Here is a 24194-nt window from a genome sequence, read left to right as displayed (position 1 = left end):
AATATATTTTTATCCACCAGTAATTATCACTCTAATATGTTTACAAAAGCACACATTAGATATATCTAACGATTGAATTAAGTTTTGTGTTTGCAAAAGAGTATCATCACCTAATGAGCTCCACACACCACACCATATAATTTCAGCAAGGTATAAGTGTATTTCCAAAATGAGTTTGCTACAATGAACTTGAACGCTGGAAATATCCTGATTTTAGTATTTGATTTCTGGTCTACTTGACCAAAATTAGCTTGAAGGGGCAAATAAGTATTATTGGCTGTTCTAAGATCATATAATATTTCCAATACATATTTTAACTTCCAAAGAGATCATTTAATTACTTGACCAAAATTAGCTTGAAGGGGCAAATAAGTATTATTGGCTCTATGGTTCTAAGACCATATAATATTTCCAATACATATTTTAACTTCCAAAGAGATCATTTAATTGTGTTTAGAGATCCATTTGGAGAGTTTATAAGCTTCCAATATTCCTTTATCATGTTTAGCATAATTTCAAAAATAGCTTGGAAAATGCTAAAATCACTTCGACAGCCTGACTGTATCTTATTCTGATTGGTTGTGAATACTGATCAAATAGACATGTAATTGCTAAGAACAAACTAATTTAGGAATCAAGATGAAATTTTTTTTAAAAAAAAATAGAGGTTAAACAAGGTCAATTCCCGAATGAACTGTATTCTTGGAAATATTTCTTTTATCATTGCGTGAGAGCACCAGTTTAATATCCAAGAACTAAACTAACATTTGTAGCAAGAATTAAATCCACAATTTGACAAATAGAATCCAGTACTAGTAGTTAAAATTTTATAATATTTAGAGATACAATAGGACAAGATCTAGGTTTATATATATGGTGTGCCATTGGTACACTAACTTGGAATAACGTCAGTGTCTAAATACATGGATGCTAAAATTACACAGCCAAGTTATGAATGACTTAAGTGAAATATCTGTACAAAGCGTACCATATTCGCTCTCCAAACAGTAATCACCGTGGAGTCTGTTTTGCCTCCTATAGAGAAGAGTGCAAACCAGTGGAATTGATAAATACTACATCTGAACATACAACAACTGCTGAGCTGGTCGTAAGGATGCTTGCATTTTGGAGGGCAAAACCACGAACAATAGGGAGAGGAAAGCCTTGCCTAAGATGCACATTAACGTATGGAACAAATACTGTCTTTAGGAAGACCTGCAATACCCCCTGCGTTTATACATAGAGTAAGAATCTAGTCTACTAATAAGAAGCAATCATCATTGTCAATATTATTTGTCCCAAATTATTTGTCTGCTAATATTCACTTGCAATGTAAAAAAGAAGAATTATTCAAGTGAATTGATGCAAGTACTCTCAGAATGTTAAGAATTTCACGATGTTAACCAGCAAAAGAAACAAGAAACTTCAATAAACTTTGTTGTCCAAATTTTGAGTCCCCAGTTGCACAAGTTTTGAAAGGATATTCCAACTTTGTGTGAATTGCATGTACATATGAATATTAAAAAAACATCAACAGATTTCTTGTCCATGACAATTTTCAGAGTACAAGGACTCCAAAAGCTCCAGTTAGGGAATAAATACTTCTGGCTTAACTTGATCCTGTTCATATCTAATGTTACTTGTATGATTACTTTTATTTTCGTTTAATACTACCAATAAATTAAAAAAAGCTTATTATCACCTTTCGAGCAATTGTTTTTAGAGGATCATGATTGGTATGGCCTGATTAAATTCAAGAGTATTTTTATTTCCTGATCGCATATGACCCAAAAAAAATGCAATCACGTGAGGCAAGATAAAGATTCCAATTTGGTTGCAAAATTCTAGGCAATAGAAATATCAGTAGATTAACCATACCTGTATTAAATTCATATGAAATTTGCCTACATCACTCCATTTCAAAGAAAGAGAGAAGCTATCTAATCCAACTTCACCAACTAGATTATTCCCAGAAATTGCAACAACCCCAGAGACATCAACCACCTACCAAAAGACAAGTAGCAAGCTCCTGGATCATGTTATACAGAGGAAGCTATTTCTTGATGCTAAGGAAATAATATTTAGATTAAGATTTTGAAAATGCAGCAAGAAACCTGTTTTATCACCTAGTAATATTATAAAAATAACAAAACAAAATCATACTTAAGAACATAGGCATGCATATTTTTGTCAAACTTGTGGCGTTGAAGAAGTGTGACAAGCAATATAGTAGATTTATCTGTGCATGGGTAATATAAATAAGCAGTAGCTAGTAGCACCTGAATCTTTGATTGTATACAGTGAGGTCTAGCATGTAAAAGAAATTTGATAACCTGAAACACAATTGCAGTCAAGAACACCATAAATCTATCAGAAAAGATTAGGATTGACGAGTAAATATCAAGCCATTAAACTCAATAAGAATAGCTAGTCCACCTACAAAGTCTCAGTACTTCTTAGAATTCCCATTTATTCTAGAAATTGCAAAAGGAAAACTAAATGATAAAGAAATCACAAACCCCATGTTGTATAATTAGTACAGAATTCTTTAAGCTAGATTTTGGAGGAACAGAACCAAGTAGACTTGTTTTCTTCCTTTAAGGATCAATTTTTGTACAAATGCATACACCATGTTCATACGGACCAAAAGGATGGTAACTTTTCATAGTTCAATCAAAAGGAAATTGTCGGCTAACTCTTCCAAATTTTCAAATGCACGGTGTGGATACATAGAAGAAATGTCACAAGGATAAGAAAGGCAACCAAACTGAAATGTCTCCGAATGGAACTTGAATTAGCTAGTCTATGATCATATTTTCTTTCATTTTCAACCTCATGAAAAAAATGAGAGATCCACAGATTTTCTTCATATTCGTTATGCAATGCACTCTATTTTAATTGCTACAGGTGAACAAATAAAATATAACGTCATCAATCCAGAACAGTCAAAATGAAGCAGAAGAATACAATTAATCATGATTCAATTTAGCTAGTATTGACCCACAGAGCACTACATTTGGATAAGAAACTTCCACATGAGAAAGGTCCCAATAACAATTCAAATAACTAGATAAATTCTAGCAGTCTTGTGTCTTGAAAATCCATATTCTCATCTCATTATACCTTAATCCCTTAATCTAGCTACTACTCAATTGAACAAAGAGACATCTCAAATAACTGCGAGAACTCAAAATGAAGTAATCAACCACATAAAAGAATCTGGTCAGTAATTATCTCATTGCATCAAGGCCATACTAGGATCATTAGCATGAAGAGGAAATAGAAGAAACTGCAACATACCATGTGTTATACAATACAAAGGGAAGCAGCTATTTAACATATATTCAATAGTGATTACCATTGATATACAAGCAACAGGAATTGTTGAACTTCCATCCAAGACATTAACAGTCATATCTAAAAGGAGATTCGCCCCAACTTTCTGCGATGTAATCCACACATCTGGAGGAGACATCAGTGACATATTTAGTATCATGTCATCATTAGGATATTTCCTGTACAGTTGAGGGATAAGGTATTTCCAGCTAGTTGTGTTCAGAAGGGACTGCTCAGGTACCTTGTTGACCATCCAATGCAGCAATCCAGCCTAAAAAAACCAACACAACTGTATCAATCAGAAGTTATATACTTGAAGCACTTGATTGGATACTGAATTGCATATCTAAGCTCAAAAGGCAGAGAAGTTAGTAATGGATACAAGACACTATCATTTTCTCCAACCATTAGCCTGAAATTTGGCAAATGCCCCTAAAAACTTGTGAGCTCCTCTTATAATTGGTTTTGGAGCGTGAGTGTGTTGACTGAACTGAGGATTTAGCTGGTGCTCCAAATAAGGCATTTGCAAACAAGTAGATATCCATGTAAATGTTAGATTCAGTTTAATTAATGTAAACATTTTTGAAAGAAAATGTTATTGAAAGAAAGTAACTTATTACTTATGCTATGCATATTTCCTACTTTTAGCTTTGGGTTCTAATAATTCATTTTTCAGATTTATATACTTTCATCATATTCAAGTCATGTTATTAACAACTAATTTTGAGTGAGCTACATGGATCTTACTCACTTGATATAAAGCTATATCACTGCTCACTTTATGGTTATATATATGTTAAGAGTATTGGAGTTATTAGCTATTATGCATTGTAACTATAGTTCCATATTAGTATTAGGTGAAGGATCTTTAAACTGATTCCTACATAATATATACATGTAATTATCCTTTCATAACAATTTAATAACATTTTCCTTTCATCAAACAACCAAACTCAACATAGAATCAAAACCGTGTTCTAGGTTTAGTGTTTCACAAAGAACAATATTCCCCTTAGGGGAGGGCTCCACCCACCTCTTCTTGCTTGAGCCTGAAACCTACTCTCTCAATCTACTTACAATGAATTGGCACAACCTATGCCTCAACTCCAATGACCCACCGTGTGCAATGTCTACTATGAGACATCGTCAACTCCTTGTTGCCTATCGACCATGATGTCAACTATGCGACAATCTTATTACAGCCATCCTCTTCCTCCCTAATACATCACCATCTACTACCACTTCTCATCTAGGATTGTAAGTTAGCCAAACATTCATGAACAAGCTTAGAGTTTTATTTAGTAAGAGCTTATTTATGTTCGTTCAACATATAGAAGGTCAATTGAATAACTTGCTAAATTAAATGAACAAACTTTAACACGTGTGTTACTCCTTAATGTTCATGAATAAAGTTTGTGAATTATGTTCATCAACAAAATTCTTATCAAACTTATAAATAGACAAACAAGCTCTCAAAACAAACAAATAAACTTTTGATATCAAGCTCATTAACCAACCAAATAAACTTTAAAATGTAAATTTCACAAAATCAAACAAGCTCAAATTGAGAGCTCGAAAACATTTAAATGAACCAAGTTCAAACTCATAAAAAGAAACCAAGCTTTAACAATCATTTCAATGATTTGGTTCATTTTAAGCTCGGATTGGCTTGGCTCGTTTACCTTATCAATCAAGTTTGAAGAACGAAAAGCTTGGCTCATTTACAATCCTATTCTCATTCTCTAATGCGGCTACATCAGGCCCTCTTTTCTGCATGAAATTCCCTCTATTCCAAATCTGCCATTTTCTCCCACTCATCACCTGACCACATTTTTTGCAGGTGGTTCTACCACCCGATCTTGGTTGAGCTTCCAGCAAGCATCTCATGAGCTCAAACCGGAAGGAACAAAGAGAGAACATATATGTTCTTCTTAGTTCATCCTTGATCCAAATGTAAGAAGCTCCATATTTATCCCTGACCTTAGCATTCCTCAATCTTCTTTGTGGCAGATCCAAGATCAAATCTTGAAGGATAGAAGTGACATCCTACCTCCTCTATCACTCAAATGGTGGTCAACTCCACCACTTATATAATCGTGAATCCAATGATCATTGACAAGGGAGGTGTTCAACGACACTAAACAAACCATGACAACCTCATGCAACACCATAAATTAACTCTAATATGGTTGTCAGATATTCATATGGGAAGCTCTTCTCATTCTTCCTATCCCTGACAAGGGTAGGAATCTTCTCATCACAATGCCTAGCTTATACATAGTTTTCCTTCTCCTACAGCTCAAATCAGTTGCTCTCCTTACAACCTCACTTATGGCAAATTTCACAACTATGACCCCTTTTATGGCCCTCCTTTCCATAGATTGATTTGGCAGTGCAGTTATTGAAGCCCATCTCTAAGTCTATTAGCATCTATGTGAACATTGCATGAATGTTTTTCTTGGTCACTTAATTGTTGGGATAACACTATCAAATTCATATATAGTTGATAAGAGAAAATGCGCCCAACACTTATATAGAGGAGCCTCTAAAGGCTAGCAAACAGTCAATTTTGAACAATTTCAATAAATTAAAATTCAAAAACTATCCATTGTAAGCCAACTGTCAACAATTTAATTGACTCAACGATTCCTATAATCAATTGAACCCTATCCAATTGGCTGATCAAAGTTATAAAAAATTGAACCCTAGTGTTTTCTTGAGGAAAGCACCTTCGCCTTTTGATAGGGACTTCCTATATCTAGAGGAGGGAAGAAAGCATCCTTAGCTCTTTGCCTTTTGAGTATGAGTAAAGGATTTAGCTCTTCGCCTTTTGAGTTGGTTGTAATTATACTTATAGGGTAGGGGTAAAGAAAGCAGCCTAAAGAAAGCATCCTCGGGTCTTCGGCTGTTCAGTTGATCCTTCGGTCGAGGTGATCCTTCGGTCGAGGTGGTACAGATAGAGCAAAGATTTCCTTTAGTCAACTTAATTTACCTTCAGTTGACTAGATTAGTCCTCAGGAATATGTTGCTCCTTAGTTAATGGCTCTATACTAAGGCTCTACATCATTCCTAATAATGTTTCCCAAAAGGCATTACAAGTCACTCATAATCTCTTACAGCTCACCAACTTCCAAGCCTTTTAAGTTATTGTAGCTTTATGTTGCCCTCAAGTTCACCTTCATCAAGTCCCTTAAATACACTAAGCTCTCCAACGTTGCTAAGCTCTCCAAGGTTGTTCCACATGTCATTCTTTGGTAGGTCACCTATGAAGTACTTGTTGGGTAGCCTTATAGTATGTCTCTCTAGAAATTTTATCCGGAACTTCAAACGATTCATGTGATCTTTCATCATTCACCTATAAGCTAGCCTAGTTCTAGGCAATTACAGTTGCCAAACTATCAACTACTCCATGCTCTTTGTCCTAGAGTCTACCTTATTAGAATGTCTCATACCATTACTCGCCGATCACCAAAACACCTTGAATGTGCCAAGTTAATCATTACAATTTGACCTCATCGAATTACAAGCTTCATTACAACCAATAGAAGTCCAATCAGGTCTGAAGGACCGGATGGTTGGCAAAAAGATAACTCTCCTGAGAAGAGTAGGTGAGGATGCATTTCCTTGAAGGGACTAGTAGGCATCAGTCTAACCTAAGGTTTCGCTGGAAATCCAAAGTAAGACCAGACAGTTGTAAAATTATCATTAACTATATATAGAATACTACTCTTAATTATTCCTAGTCAAACTTTAATATACAAAGGCAATATTAATGCGTTTAGACTAGCATGTAGGTCAACTGATGACTTAATCTCACAAGTCATGGACATAACATATCAAGTTGACATATGGGCATATATTAGAGAATATGTACTAAATTGATCCACCATGAGAATGTTTCATGGATCATTATATAAGTATCATAAACATTCTCATAGTTCTTAGACCTAAAGTTACTATAGTTCCCTACATAAGGAGTTATGTACTTTAGTATCGACAAACATTAGCTGTAACAGATGGACTATAAAGTCGATCACTAGGTATGCAATAAATTATGTAGGGGGATGTGTGATGTAAATGCGATCTATCCTTTCCATATGACGGAAGTGATATCTGTGGACCCCTTGATTAAGTAAAAATATTAAAATGCATGGTCATGCTCAAATAAGTCAATATGAGATATTGAGCTCATTTAGTTAAGTGAATCTACTTAGAAATCAAGAAACACAAAAATTAATAAGGGGATGATACGGTTTATGCCTCATGGTCAATCTAGATATCGAGGATAGAAGGACCAAGTTATACAAGATAATAGACACAAAAAGATTAAGTCGGATCTCCACATTCTCATTACTATTGCTTGCTAGATATCACTCATTACTTATATATATAAAATATTATTTTAGATACATTGCCAACGTTATAAGAACTTATTGGGTCACACACAAAGAACATGTTGATTTGGAAATTAGTGTATTTTAGTTTGACTAAAATATGATGGACCCTAAGATTATAGGGTTAAGTCTAATCCGAGTTAGACTCAAATGAATCCAACTATTGGATTAAAATTAAAATTAGACTTATTGGATTAAACTCAATCACTAAAGAGGATTAATGTCCATTAATAGAGATTAATAGAGTATTGATGAAAAGGAGAGCAAAAAGTTAAAACCTTTTGTATTCATTAGATGACTCTTTGTATTCATTAGATGATCCTTTGTATTTATTGGATGACCTTTTGTATTTATTAGATGAGTACAAAAGGTCAATTTTATGCATTTGGTGAATGATCACTTCTAGTCTCCTCTTCTTCTACTCTTGGCAAAATCATCCAAGTTACTAGCACAATGAAGGTGGTTCTTCTTCGAAGACTAAGTTTGTGCGACGAACGAAGGACGTGTTTGTGTGGATACCGAAGAGGTATGACCATTTTGATCATGCTGAAATTACCAAATCAAGTTGCTGCCAGAATTGTTCCGTTCACGCAATAAAGATGACAACTCGATCAAACATGTATACTTCATTCGCATAGATCTCTGGAGGGATCAATTTTATTCTGCTGTGTTTATTTATTATTTTTCTCAAAAGATCCCTACAGCATGAATCTATAGATTTAGGCAACCAGTATCTCACAAGCACCTTAGGACTAACTTGCTTGTGTACTGAGCCACTTAGAATGGTGTAAGATGCTTAGCGTCAAGTCTAGATTTCAGATGCTTATGTCAGTGCATCACTATAAATCTGGGCTAAAAATACAAATGAATATAGATCAAGTTAAGTGTTCTTTCATAGTAATTGATTAATTGAAAATCTACACTTAACCTAACTAACTTAGTAAAAACTGCTATCTTCTAATAATCAGCTAATAACATAAGTTAGACATGCGGATAAGGACAATTTCATAGATGTTATATTTTTATAAATTTTATAAACTTAGTAATCATGCTTGAACTCTAAGAAATTTCTTTTATTATCACTATCAATTATATAGAGTGTTGTTTATTAATTATGAATCATTATTGCAAGCATTTCATCCTAAATTTTTTTCAAACCTTCGTACAAAATTCTAAGTGTTTTAAAACCTTAAATATTTTTTAAAACTCTACCTAAAACCTTACGTGTTTTTGATTATGTCAAAGGGAGAGAGTAATTTCAAAGTTAAGTAGGTTTTTAAAATATATTTTTCATAGTATTTTTCAAAGCAAAACTAAAAGTATTTTTTCATAGATGTTTTCCATAAATGTTGACTAGGAAAAAACACTTACTCTCAAAGCACAATATTTTTTCAAATTGCCACTTATCTAAGTAGGTGTTTTCTAAAGTACAAAACTAAGGTTTTTAAACTAAATTTTTGTGGTTCTTCAAAACTTAAAGCCAAAAAGAAAAAAAGGACCATGTTAAATTAACAACAACAACAACAACAACAACAACCAAGCCTTATCCCACTAAGTGGGGTCGGCTATATGGATCTTTTTACGCCATTGAGCTCTATCTCCTATTATATTAACATTTATATTTAAATAAATTTTATCTTGTTTTATTGTTGCTAACCAAGTCTTTTTTGGTCTACCTCGCCCTCGTTTGATATGCGTATTTGTCATAGTTTCACACCGCCTAACTGGAGCATTTATCGGTCGTCTAAGTACATGTCCGTACCACCTTAAACGTGTCTCACGGAGTTTTTCCTCAATAGATGCAACTCCAACTTTCTCTCTAATGCTCTCATTTCTTATTCTGTCCATCTTCGTATGTCCACACATCCATCTTAACATCCTCATCTCCGCAACTCTCATCTTTTGCTCATGTGCTCGAGTCATAGCCCAACATTCAGCGCCATATAACATGGCAGGTCTAACTGCCGTTTTATAGAACTTCATTTAAGTTTTAGAGGCACTTTACGATCACATAAAACACCTGATGTTCTCCTCCACTTCAACCATCCTATTTGTATTCTATGTAAGACATCTCTCTCAATCCCTCCATCGGCTTGCAAAAATGATCCTAAATATTTAAAACTCTCAGTTCCAGACAACTCATCATCTCCTATTTTAATATTTGTCTCATTACGTTCAATATTGCTAAACTTAAATTCCATATATTCTGTCTTTACTCTACTAAGCCTAAAACCTTTCTCTTCTAGTGTTTCTCGCCAAAATTCTAATTTAGCATTTACTCCCTCACGTGTCTCATCTACCAATACAATATCATCTGCAAACAACATGCACCATGGTACGGTATCTTGAATGTGTCCAGTAAGTTCATCCATGATTAGTGTAAAAAGATAAGGACTTAGAGCTGACCCTTGATGTAACTCTATCTTTATTGGAAATGCTTCAGTTAATCCGCCTGAAGTCTTTACTCTAGTCGTTACTTCCTCATACATATCCTTAATTAGATCAATATATACTACGCTAACACCCCTCTTTTCTAGAATCCTCCATATAATTTCCCTTGGCACTCTATCATAAGCTTTTTCTAAATCAACAAATATCATATGTAGATCTTGCTTTTGCCCCCGATACTTTTCAATTAGTTGCCTGAGAAGATGTATAGCTTCTATTGTCGACCTACTAAGCATAAACCCAAATTGATTTTTGGTGACCATAGTCTCTTTCCTTAATCGTTTTTCTATTACTCTTTCCCAAAGTTTCATGGTATGACTCATTAATTTAATGTCCCTATAATTTGCACAATTTTGTACGTCCCCCTTATTCTTATATAAGGGAATTAGAGTACTTACTCTCCATTGATCTGGCATTTTCTTTGTTTTCAATATCATGTTAAATAATTTTGTAAGTCATTCAATACCTTGTTTCCCTAGGCACTTCCATACCTCTATCGGGATATCATCTGGTCCAACGGCTTTTCCATTTTTCATTCCGTTTAAAGCTTGTTCTACTTCTGAAATTCGAATTCTATGGTAAAAATTTAAATTTCTATACTCATTTGAACTGCTTAAATTACCTAAGTTAAGTTGATCACCTACACCTTCATTAAAAAGTTGATGAAAATACCTCTTCCACCGCTCTTTTATTTCTCCATCATTTACTAATACCCTATTACATTCATCTTTAATACATCTTATTTGGCTAATATCTTTTGTCTTCCTCTCTCTCACTTTAGCTATTTTATAAATGTTTTTTTCTCCTTCTTTTGTATCTAATTTTCGATATAACTGCTCAAAAGTTGTATTTTTAGCTTCATTCACTGCTTTTTTTAGTCTCTTTCTTAGCTAATGTATATTTTTTTAAATTTTCTTCATTCTTGCAAATATATAATTTCTTATAGGCTATTCGTTTTTCCTTCACTTTTTCCTGTACTTTCTCATTCCACCACCAAGATTCTTTACTTGGTGGTACATGCCCCTTTGACTCGCCGAGTATACTCTTGGCTATTATTTTCAACTTTGATACCATTTTATCCCATGTCGTAGTAGGGTCACCGTATACTTCACCTAATACTTGTCCTTCTACCTTCTCCTTAAATATGTTTTGTTTCTCATCCTTCAACTTCTACCACTTAATTCTAGGAGTAGTGGATATTTTCTTTTTATGGATATTATGCTTAAACGTATATCCAATACTACTAACCTATGTTGGGTAGTTAAACTTTCTCCAGGAATGACCTTACAATCTTTACAAATCTTCCTATCCCTCTTCCTAACCATAAGAAAGTCAATTTGCAATTTATTATTCCCGCTTTTAAATTTGCGCTTTTAAATTAAGAGAAAGAAAATATATAAAATTTTAAAAAGACTGCCTTAAATTCAGGGGGAGAGATTGAATTAAGGGGGAGTATACTTTTCCTTCTTTGGAATGTGTTTCGAAATGTTGGATTTGTATTTTTAAGTAGTTTGACTTAACTTTGAACTAGGTTATCATAATAAAAAAGGGGAAGATTGTTGGTGCAGAAAGCATCAGATAATTGAACCTGTGTTTTGATCATGACAAAGGGTTCAAGTTAAGATTGTACTGTATGCTAACGAACTAATCTAAATATGCAGGTAGCACAAGAAAATCTTAATTAGAGGCTAAGCAAGTAAAGTCTTAATTTAAGACTAGGCAAGGAAAGTCATAATTGGAAGCTAGATAAAAAATCCTAGTCAAGTGGATCGGGGGGCAAGAAGTCCTAGCCAGGTGGACTAGGTAAGAAGTCTTAGCCAGGTGGAACAGGCAAGAAGTCTTGGCAAATCTAGGACATGCACCAAGCGAGAAGTCTAGGCGAGTCAGTGGAAATCCAAAACTCAAGACCAGACAGTTGTAAAATTATCCTAACTCAATTTCCTGTAGTATATGTATATTATGATAACTCTATGATGTAGGAAATTAAAAAATCAAAATTCAAGTTCCAAGCGCCCCTATTGGATTCGAGCGCCAAGACAGTCTAGGCGCCCCTATCAGATCCAAGTGTCCGAAAGTCGATTCTTCGAGTCAGCGAGGCAAATGAGGTAGCGAGTCCCGATTGGCCGGGACACCACAGCTTCCAAGCGCCCGGAAGGGATCCAAGCACCCGGAGATGTCAAGTCAACTACGATAGTGGATCGACTAGCCGATGCGAGGGCACCCGAAAGAAGATCCAAGCGCTCGGATTGGTCATTATAAGCAGCTACGACTATAACCCTACGAACAACTTTTACGATCATTCTACAATGTTTGTTCACGCACTCTACGCTCCCGAGACACTGCTACAATACCACAACGCTACACCGACAATCGCATAGAACTTCTACTTTATTGTCGGTAACTATAGCACATTTCTTTTAAGTCCTTTTGTACTTAATTATATAGGAACGGTAAACTTATTACCGTTCTTCTCATTGTAAAGGCGAGACTCTTTCTCAAAGAGTCATTTATTGAATTATCCGTCGAAAGTAATTAAAGATTGTGGGCCTTGAAGTAGCAGCCAGAGGCTGTGAACCAAGTAAAAATAAACGTGTCTTTATTTTGTGTGTTGTGTTTATTTTTCGTTGTGTACTTAAGTTGTTTTAAAATGAGTTTTCGAAAAACAAGTGAAAAAGCGAAGTGTGATATTCACCCCCCCCCCCTTCCCCCTCTAGCGCTCTTTTCGATCTTACAACCATGTCCTTGCAAACTTAGTTCACGTGTATCAGTAACACAAGCACACACTAAACCTTTGTCAAACACATCAACATATAATTGGCAACATGATCGACCTCAACCACTTACAAGCATTGTTGCACTAATAATATTCATAAACCACTTAAGAACATTATTGTAATAACAATCTATTCCTCCACCAAAATAGGGTTATACCTTTATAGCAATAACAACAACAAACCAAGCTTTATCCCACTAGATGAGGTTAGCTTATAAATCCTTCTACGCCATTGGACTCAATCCCCTACTATATCATCATTTATATTTAAATAAATTTTATTTTGTTTAATTTTTGCTAACCAAGTCTTTTTTTAATCTTCCTCTTCCTCATTTGATATGCACGTTTATCATAGGTTTACATCGTCTAACTAAAGCATTTATTGATCGTCTAAGTACAATCCGTACAATCTTAAATGTGTCTTCTGGAATTTTTTCCTCAATAGGTGTAATCCCGATTTTCTCCTTAATATTTTTATTTTTTATCTTGCACATGAGCAAAAGATGAGAGTTGCGGAGATGAGGATGTTAAGATGGATGTGTGGACATACGAAGATGGACAGAATAAGAAATGAGAGCATTAGAGAGAAAGTTGGAGTTGCATCTATTGAGGAAAAACTCCGTGAGATACGTTTAAGGTGGTACAGACATGTACTTAGACGACCGATAAATGCTCCAGTTAGGCGGTGTGAAACTATGACAAATACGCATATCAAACGAGGGCGAGGTAGACCAAAAAAGACTTGGTTAGCAACAATAAAACAAGATAAAATTTATTTAAATATAAATGATGATATAATAGGAGATAGAGCTCAATGGCGTAAAAGGATCCATATAGCCGACCCCACATAGTGGGATAACGCTTGGTTGTTGTTGTTGTATCTTGTCTATCTTTATATGTCCGTAAATCCACCTTAACATTCTTATTTCTGCAACTCTCATCTGTTGCTTATTTGCTCGAGTCATATCCTAACATTCATCTCTATACAACATAGAAGGTCTAACCACCGTTTTATAAAACTTTCATTTAAATCTTAGAAGTATTTTACGATCACAAAAACCTCCATTTCAACCATCTTGCTTGTATTCTATGTAAGACATCTCTCAATGTCTCCATTCTTTTGCAAAAAAGATTCTAAATATTTAAAACTCTTGCAGACAACTCGTCTTCTCCTATGTTAACAATTATCTCATTACGTCTAATATTGTTAAACTTAAATCTCATATATTTCGTCTTTACTCTACTAACCCTAAAACCTTTCACTAGCATTTTCCACCAACATTTGAGTTTAACATTTACTCTTTCATATGTCTCAAATACTAAAATATTATCATCTGCAAGCAACATACACTATAGTATTGTATCTTAGATGTGTCCAATGAGTGCATCCATGATTAGTATAAAAAGATAGACTTAGAACTTATCCTTGATGTAATCCTATCTTTATGAATAACACTTCAGTTAATCCAGATCATTACATCTTCATACATATCCTTAATTAGTTCAATATACATTATGCTAAATTCTCCATATAATTTCCGTTGAGACTCTATCATATGCTTTTTATAGGTCAATAAATATCATGTGTAAGTCTTGCTTCTGTTCTCGATACTTTTCAATTAGTTGTCTGAGAAGATATATAGCTTTTATTGTCAACCTTCTAAGCATAAATCCAAATTGATTCTCAGTCACCATGGTTTCCTTAGTTTTTTTTCTATTACTTTTTCTCAAAGTTTCATGGTATGACTCATTAGTTTAATACTCCTATAATTTATAAAATTTTGTATGTCTCCTTTATTCTTATATAAGAAAACTATAATACTTACCCTCTACTGATCATGCATATTTTTAGTTTTCAATATCAAGTTAAATAACTTTATAAGTCATTCAATACTTTGTGGCACTGCCTTTATAGCAATGCAATACTATATTTATTTCCTAATCCCTAACAATATATTTATTCAAATATCATAATTTTTTAAATTTTTAAAAATTGTTTAAAATTTTACATAATTGTGATATCATGATAATGGCATCATTATCATAAGCCACCAACTTGGTTGAATTGAGTAATATTGAGGACATAATTATAAATAGACCATGTAAATATACTTATCACACATATGTAATCAAAAATATAAGTAAGGTTGTATATATAAAGGTAAAATAAAAGACTACAAAGAGAATAATCTTAAGAAATTTTCCACTCTTTTACATGTTTCAGAGCTGGAGTAACCTGATCCTGTCCCAAGCTCATTGTTTTATCTCAATCTCATCAACCTTAAAGCAATCTCGAGGTGCAAACCACAGAACACAAAAAATATCAATCTTAGAACCATCTTTTTCTCGCCAAATCAAGAGATTACATATTTCCCCAATTCATACTTGTCTCCTGTTGCTTGTGCTTTCCATCCACAGCTACTTTTATAGATCCACAATTGGGAAGTAAAAAAAATAGTTGGGAAACTAAATTACCTTATAGTCTGCAAACCAATATTTGATTTTTTCATAAGTATAATTAGTCAATTCTTTGGGGCCTCATGCCATGATCTTTGGGAGGAAATTTTAAGGATCTTATGATACATCATCAATACCCTAGTGAAAGGTTCCATGGCCATCCTAAAGTTGTAGGATACACAGATGAGGATTAATTAGGCTCTCTAAAAAAAATGATCAACAAAGGCTACTATCTTTTTTTATAGAGCAATCTAATATCTTGGAAAAGTAACAAAAATTGTAGTTATGTAAACTACTAAGGAAGAACTTAAAGCTATGACTTACTCAAGGATTGAAATTTCGAGCCGTATCACATGATACGGGCGAAATTTTCGTTCTACTGACGGACCGACACCAGCACAGCACCGACACGCGGCGACGCCTCCGGAGGCACCGCTCAGGCCCGACGACGCCACCGGAGGCTCCGCTCGGGCCCGACGACGCCACCGGAGGCGCCGCGCGGACCCGACGACGCCTCTGCGCGCGATCTGGGGCGACGTCATAATTTTTGGTTTTATGTTTTTTTTAATCTTAGGGTTTAATTGAGGTTTTAATAATCAATTCCTAACTATAGTCGGAAATAATTTAAATAGGCTTTATTAAAATTTATAAAATTATTTTATTATTTTTTAAAAATATTTTATTTTTTATTTTTAAATATTTAGATTAAATTTTTATTTTAGTTAATATATTTTATATTTTAAAAATACCAAAGCTATACCAGCACGGTACGATACGGTACCGAAACTATATCGTTCCGGTCCGGAACTGAAACCTTGGCACGGCTCGATATTTTAAACCTTAGACTTACTACATATGAAGTAATCTAGCTCAAATAGTTGATGACTGAGTTGGATTAATACTCCTACTCAACTGATAAAAATATATTATGGCAGTTAAGTTACCATGTACATTGGTTCCAAATAATATTTAATAAGAGAACAAAACATATAGAGAGATATTATCACTTTGTCAAGGGGAAGGCACAACCCAAGGAAAACATCACTTCATTTATTTGTTACAATAATCACATATGTTAGCATAATTGCTGACTAAGCCTTCAAAAATGTCCTAAAATCATATACATTTTTAACAAGTTGAAATTTTACAATAACTTTGAACCAACTTGAGGAGTATTGATAAACATAAATATGAGATGACCACAAGTATGAGCTTTGATACAAGCCTAAGGGCTTCTTTTTGATAGATTCATAGTAGTATGTATGTAAATCAAACAATCTAACGCACCCATAGCTATGATAGGCAAAGCAACAATTTCTGAAAGTTTCATTAACTATATTCCATGAAATTCCTCCAAGAAGATATCACACTAAGGGGCACAGATACAACTAAGTAAAGTAAATATTACCTGAAAATATATAACAGATGCGGAGTTAAATACAGCTTCATCCAATGTAATTGAAAGCATTTTCTGTGCTCCATCACATGAATTTGATAGCTGAGATACCTTGTAAAGATAATTTTGAGCATATGTTTTGTTTGATGGAATAAACAAGCCATTAATATCAAGCTCAAGCGAAGAGTTTGTGAGAATAGGCTCGTCCACAAATGTGACATTTAGAGAAGAGATTTTGTCGACATCAATTTCCTTTGGCAGAGTTTGCAGAAACAAATCAAGCTTTTGTGCTCCTTCAGTAATCTTCTTTATGATTGCATCTTCCACAGATGATCTGATATGATTTGCAAAAGCATATATAAACCTAGAAAGAATGAACAGAGCAAAGAAGATATTTTAGTGAATAGGCTCCCTTGAACCAAACAAGTCAACAAAGGTTCAACAAAGATGATATAACATCTTATGCAAGTCGCATTCATATTTGGATTTAAATGAGTCTATCATGAGTTTACCAATGGACAAAGACCATTCCTGTACCTTCCTAATCTTAAACTCTGCAGAAAGTCCGTTATTGTGGATCCAATTGTTGTTCTAATGGTAGAATATAAATTCTTGGGAGGTTCCAATTCAGTCTATAGTGATTTTAACTATGGATAAAGCCTATAATTGCAGATCCATTTGTCTTAAAATATGGATAAAGTCCACTGTTGTAGATTTGTTTGTTCTAATACCATCATTGTTGGATTATTCATAAGGCTAGTGGTTTTATGTAATTATTATGCAACAAATGGCATAGCAAATTTGAGCCAATTTATCTCATTTCAAAGGGGAATGTGGTGGTTGTCACAACTTTAATAATAAACACTGATGAATGCATAGTTCATTTAAATTTTTTCATAACCTCAATGATTGAAGTACATACCCTTGATAAAACCAAGATGCTCCTCCATCCAAAGTAATGACTAAACTTTCCATGTAACAACCACATTGCAAAACAGCCAACTCCAGTGTTCCATTCTTATTATCCAATGTTATGGTTAGCCCAACTTGCAAGCCTTCAACCTTGCTTCATAAAGTAGAAAAAGGATGTACATATCGGAGTTTAAGAATTATATAGGATAACAATGTAATAGTAAATTTTAGGAAGCAGCTCTATGTTCAAAAGAAGGAAAATAAACTTATGGGAAGAGAAAAGGAAAGGACATCCTAAAACACAGGAAAACTCATATTGAAAATATCCTGTATAGTTAGTTATATGTAATTATGAGTAAATATGAAGACGATAAAATGTTCACCGACTCAAAAATTTGAAAGAAAACAAAATACACTATCAACAATGACGAGAAGTTGCAATAGTTGGGTATTTATCTCATTTAGCTAGTTTCTAGAGACTAGAATATGTCATATTTCACATAAATGTCATTTGAACCTATATCTTGCCATTCACGACAGTTGAAGACTGTGAAATAAGAAATCTCAATAATTCATTAAAGGAATATTGATCATTTCTTCCATTATACCTGAACAGAAGCTGTCCCTTTATCGGAAACCTTGATAGGAACAAGCCAAGTACTGTAAGAATAGAACCAGTCAAAGCTCAAGCTCGCGCTAGCACCGGAAGCGACGATGACGATCCCGGACTCCCCGGGCTTGACCGTGGAGGAGGAGACGTTGATGGAGGAGAGGGTGATGTTGGAGGCGACCATGTGCACCACTCCGACGACAGGAATTCGGACATCCTTCTCGATGTCGGGGAGGCGGAGCAGGGTTAGCGAGTCCACGGCCCGTTCGACGAGCAGGTCCTTGGCAAAGACGAGGCCCGATTCGGAGACAAAGGAGGAGATATATCCAGCCTCGTCCGATTGCGATAACAAAGTGCCCGAGGCGGCAGCAATAGGGAGGAAGAGGAAGAAGAGGAGGGCCGACGCCATGGGCGACAGGTGGATCCGCCGTCTGTGGCAAGAGAAAAATTAGAGTTCTTGGTTTGGAAAATATTTTCTATTTTCTATTTTTTATTTTTTATTTTTAGTTTTTTATTTTCTGATCCAATTTTTAGAAAATAAAAAATACGCATATGCTATTTTCTATTTTCTGAAGAAAAAAAAACTGGAAAATACATTTAATTTGTTAATATGAAAAATTATAAATAAAATAAATTTTTTTTCTATCTTATTCATCATGTAAAAGAAAAAAAATCATACAAGAAAGAAAGAGATGATAAAAAAAATATTAATAATGTTTTAAAAATCATTTTAAAGAAGTAATAGTCCCCACTCAACAACTAACCGACTTTACACAATCGTTTAAAGAAGCATGGAAAAAAGTTCTCTTCGAAGTCATTTTGGCAAACAAGAGTTACACAGTGATTCAACATATCACAGGACAGAAATACAATCATCGTCTATTTCTTGGTCAGTGATTCAACATAATAAAGAAAAAAAATATGGCAATATATAGTATACTATATAATCTACACTGAAACTTATATGTATATTTCTTCGCAGCAAAATAAAAAGATGGCTGTTACACACGATGTTTATCAATACATATAGAAGAACGTAAAGGAGGCTAACAACAACCATATTTCCTATCAAAATTTACAACATTTAAGTGAATACATAAATATGGAAAGCATAGTTCCATTTAACAAGACTGATAAACACGAACCAATATCCTAATGATATATATCCCTACTAGCTAGTAAACCTAGCACCAACTGTATACCTTAAAACTAATGGCCAGGTTGCTTTAATTCAAGCTTGCTGCCAATTTGTTCCACATCTTTGTTTTGGGTTGATTCAGAATACATTGTTGATCCGGAAACTTCATGAGGAAAGGGGTCATACCAAGAACGAGGCATGTAATGGGTTGGCATTGATCCACTTATGTAGCTAGAACCACCTTGTTCAAAAGCAGTTGTGTCTTGAGGGATGAAAGGCCGAGGAGGATACATGACCGATAAGGCAGGTGGTTTCTCATAGGTGATAAATGGCGTCGAAGATTCTGACTTAGATGTTGCCACATCAGGATTTTTCTCATCCTCAAACCTCATAGCCCTGGCAATCTATGGAAGAAGAAAAAAGATATGTTTCATCTCAAATGCAAATTAATTAGCATAAAGTAAATTAACTCTAAAGAAAAAAGGATATGTTTCATTTGCATCTTTAAGGGAAAGGTACTCTTTCATCCTCAAACCCGGCCACAAGCATTAATCAAAACCTGACCACAAGCATTAATCAAAGAAACTGAAAAGTAAATCAAAATATTAATCAGAGATGATGAGATAAATGCCAAGGATTTCAACCCATAGGTGTAAAACCAGGCCACAAGCATTAATCAAAGAAACTGGAAAGTAAATCAAAATATTAATCATGGGATGATGAGGTAAATGCAAAGGATTTCCTTGGCTGTAAACTCAACTATGTATCACATACTTTTTCTTATTTGGTTATTCATAACCTTGGCTTCAGTCTTCTATTGCATTAATCAAAGAAACTGGAAACTAGAAAGTAAACAGGTTGTAAACCCAACCATGTATCACATATAGGAGTCAATGAGCATTAATCAAAGAAACTGGAAAGTAAATTAGGGTTTTCTTCGATTGTTCACTCACCGAAAATTTTTTCTATGGCAGGCGGCTAGGAGTGCACGGAGTAGCTCCTCGAGGGCAGGATCGGCAGATGCCGCGTCGGAGGAGGAAGAGGAGAGGGGAGGAGTACACGGTGGGGAGGAGGAAGAGGAGAGGAGGAGCACGCGGCAGGAGCGTGCGGCGGGAGAGGAAGAGGAGGAGCCGCGCCGGAGGAGGAGCGCACAGCAGGGGAGAGGAGGAAGAGGAGAGGAGAAGCAGAGGAGGAGCCGCGCCGGAGGAGGAGCGCACAGCAGGGGAGAGGAGGAAGAGGATAGGAGAAGGAGCCGCGCCGGAGGAGCGCACAGCAGCGAGAGTACCGCAGGTGCGACGGGAGAGGAAGAGGAGAAGCCGCGCCGGAGGAGGAGCGCAGGGGAGGAGGAAGAGGAAGAGGAGAGCACGCAGATTTTGGGGAGCAGGAGCGCAGCGGCGGGAGAAAGTCCGCGATGGGGAAGCTCGCGATTTTGGGTTCCGGTCGCGATTTTAGGGGGAAAATACCGCATTTTTTATTTTCTACCGCCTTTTCTCATTCTCTAATTTGATGGAAAATTTCATCGTTTTCTATTTCCTTAGGAAACAAATTTTCATTTTCCAGAAAATGAAAATGAAAATGAAAATACAAACCAAACACTTATTTCTAAAAAATAAAAAAATGAAAATGAAAATAGATCCTGAAAAATACAAACCAAACGCAGCCTAAGTATTTCCTTCCGCAGAGGATGGGAGTTCAGAAGTTTTGGACAACAGCGTACAGGGATGTGGTGTCGAATGCCAGCGGTTCCAGTTGATTGGTGTGCAGCCACGGTGACAGCTATGGGTAAAGATGAAGGACGCTATCTGTGGAATGACATCCAATAGGTGCCCGCTAAAAATTGTGGTCCCATTTTATATGGGCCCACAAGAGCGAGTACCAACCAATTCAGATCTATATACATCCTTGCATTCCTCAATTTTTTTTTAAATGGGCAAAAATGGAAAGAACGCCTTGTGTTTTTATTAGAGGTTCAAAGAGTTTTTTTTATTTATTATTAAAATAATATTATATTTCATCTCAATATATTTATTTTTAAAAATATTTTAAATATTTATAATATTATTATAACAACTATAAAATCATAATTACTACCATTTAAAATTTATTTCATAAAATAATTTTATATTATGTTTGCTAAACCTTCTAGGGTCCTATATTTTTATTTTTCAATTTTGATTAGTTTAAATCAAGTAATAATTTTGTCTAAAATTATTATATCTAAATTGTTCAAATTTTACTAACCAAGCACTCTATTGTGCCCCTTGAACCTCTTGAATTTTCTATGCTTTTATTATCCAATTTTGACCAATTTATATTTATATAGTAGTTTTGAATAAAATTATTATATGAGTTTAAACTACTTAAATTTCATAAAAGCCCCCTCTCTCCTCTCTTTGTATTCCTCTATCCCTTGGAGTTGTCCTACACCTTCCTTTTTTCTATTTTGACAATCTACATTCATGGCCAAAATTGTAACATTAGAACAAAATTGCCATAAGATTCACAAATGAACCCTCTATTATATTACTATGGTCGTCTAGGGTTGTCTTATGTTTTAGTTTTCATGTTTGAGATGTGGGAGGTCTTACGGTAGTGATTTTAGTCGATCGATAGTTGATTATTGAAAATAGAAACTTTCTTTATGAATTGTATTGGCTAAAGAGATTTTGAGTTGGCTTAGGAAAATATTAGTTGGAAGACTTCAATCACATCATTAGTCATCTAAGTCGACTAAAAAAGATTAAATTTTAATTGAGTCAACTAGAAATATTATCCATTAATAGATTTTTCTTTGCTGAAGAAGAGGTGACAAGTGTTCAACTATAATGGATTTAAATCAACTTGTCTGGTGTTGAATTAACTAAAGAGTAGCCAACTAGAATTAAAGAAGATAACATGAGAAGTGTCTGGACTCGATTTGAAAACTATAACTAGAGAATCAATAGGAATTCAACTAAAACAGCGTCAAGTTATTCGACAACGTTAATCTAAATTTTATGTTATATTTTCACTACACAACTCTAATATTCCTTGAGCCTTGTAATTTATACCAGAGTAATTGTAACGACCCGGCCCAGCCCATTTGGCGGTCCATTCGGCGGCCCATTTGGCGACCCTGGTGGTCGTCGACCGTCGACCGTCGACCCGTCGACCGTGTCGTTACTCATCTGGACTTCCTACCCCTGGAAGTGGGTTTTTGTCTTCTTTTATAACAAGGATGGAATCAGACCATCTGCACGCAAGTAATAAGTAGATGCACAGAAGAAACCTATAGAGGTAGGGAGAAGATCATACATTGGTAATAACATGTAGGAGAAGAGTAATTGTTGCAATTGAAAATACAAGCTGCAGGTAAGATTCGACTTTGGGAACAACATGGGCCAATAGCTGAGATGCTGTATAATAACCACAAAAGAAATACCTTTATAAATAAGTAGAAATATGATACAACAAGTCCATCATCAATCATCACATGATTGGCTCTAGAGCTCTCACTAACAGTTGGGCGTAAGAGAAAAAGAGTGCAAACCTGTGTGGTTGAATAGTTGCGTCCAAGTCCAGAAGCCAGCCTGAGAAAGGAGAGGCAGCGCTGTGGATCCGTTCCAGAGGTGCTGCGTCAGGGAAAAGAGAAAGAACACCTGACCGGAGGATTTGGTTGGTGGAATTTGAGGAGCTTTCTAACATTCGTGATCGTTCCTTCGATGCAAGCAATTCCCAGTGGGAATCACGCTACAACAAGGACAAAGAACTACACTTAATTATTTCCATAATTTCATACTAGACTCCTCAACAAACTTTCATTGTTGAGGCAGTTTGATATGATAAAAATAAGATACTTGTTAGGTAAAACAATTTCATCTCAGTGTCTCATAAAACAAGCAATGTAGGTTGTAGACTTGTAGGTGTGGGGAAGACCACAAAGATCATTGAAGAGCATACTGCATATATACAAGTCATACACCGTGCAACACCCACTTTCCCGCTACAAGTTGAACTTACAGGCATTATCTAGGAACGGAAGAATTGCTGTAGTCATCCAAGGGTAATGGTATAGAGAATGCACTACCAAATTTGGATCTTCAATAAAGAAATAATGGACCAGTTGGCCCTCCAACCAACTACTGCACGATGAGATGATCTGGAAGTATTAGGTCATGCTCTTCATTCGAGTCGACAAAAGTTGCAAGATAGATTTCAATCATAACACCGAAAAAGAATAATTTTTTTGTACATCGTCTGCCCTTAAAACTATTTGCCCTCAAAACTATTTGCTCAAGGGCATCATTATGCATGTGGAAGGTGGCAAAACTTCACATGGATTCCGAGTGTTGGAAGAGAAATGATATATATAAATCCACCAACCAGTTTTCGTCCACATGCCAATTATCAAACTTCTGTCTTCGGAACCAAAGTCCACTTCTACCAACTCCTGTCAAGTTGTCCATGGAAGCATCACCCAAAGCAAGCAATGCAACAACTGGCATCAAGAATTTCCTGCCTTGTTTGGTGGCCATGGCCTTTCGTCTTTACATTCTTGGAGTGCAAGGCTTCACAGCTAGCTAGCACTGAAACCTTGCAAAGCACATCAAATTAACTTGTTTGAATGCGAGATTTGTCAGCACTCGTTGACTAGGGAAAAAATGAAAAAGCATCCAACGTTCCAGCACGATCATTTATTTACGACCAGCACAAATTATATTATCAATTATAATGAAGTGGAAACATCCAAA

The 24194-nt window shown here is 35.2% G+C and overlaps 1 protein-coding gene across 3 annotated transcripts; it reads right to left on the bottom strand.

Moving 5' to 3' along the window:
- Positions 1–805: 805 nt before the first annotated feature.
- Positions 806–18748, bottom strand: LOC141839770 (putative BPI/LBP family protein At1g04970). 3 transcript variants are annotated; one of them, XM_074727594.1, is made up of 7 exons: positions 18325–18748; positions 17727–17866; positions 16817–17168; positions 3359–3607; positions 2280–2333; positions 1879–2004; positions 806–1227 (listed from the first exon to the last, which is right to left on the bottom strand). In XM_074727594.1, the coding sequence occupies exons 1-7, from the start codon at positions 18733–18735 to the stop codon at positions 1036–1038; spliced, it is 1524 nt and encodes a 507-aa protein (XP_074583695.1). In that variant the 5' UTR covers positions 18736–18748; the 3' UTR covers positions 806–1035. The 3 variants fall into 3 exon arrangements, with proteins under 3 accessions (XP_074583695.1, XP_074583697.1, XP_074583696.1); XM_074727596.1 differs by lacking the exon at positions 1879–2004; XM_074727595.1 differs by lacking the exon at positions 2280–2333.
- Between the last annotated feature and the right edge of the window lie 5446 nt (positions 18749–24194).

This window comes from Curcuma longa, chromosome 11 (genome assembly GCF_044706935.1).
Source record: "Curcuma longa cultivar G26 ecotype Majalengka, Jawa Barat chromosome 11, ITB_CL_G26_1.1, whole genome shotgun sequence".
In the NCBI taxonomy this organism is placed as follows: Eukaryota; Viridiplantae; Streptophyta; class Magnoliopsida; order Zingiberales; family Zingiberaceae; genus Curcuma; species Curcuma longa.
The sequence above is the reverse complement of the archived record's forward strand: the minus strand, read 5'-3'. Positions and strand labels throughout refer to the sequence as shown.

Coding starts and splice junctions, on each gene's coding strand:
- LOC141839770 (XM_074727594.1), bottom strand. CDS start 18,735: ATGGCGTCGGCCCTCCTCTTCTTCCTCTTCCTCCCTATTGCTGCCGCC. Junction 17,867..18,324: donor AAGGGACAGCTTCTGTTCAG/GTATAATGGAAG, acceptor TTATGAAGCAAG/GTTGAAGGCTTGCAAGTTGG. Junction 3,608..16,816: donor CATCTGTTATATATTTTCAG/GTAATATTTACT, acceptor TGGTTTTTTTAG/GCTGGATTGCTGCATTGGAT.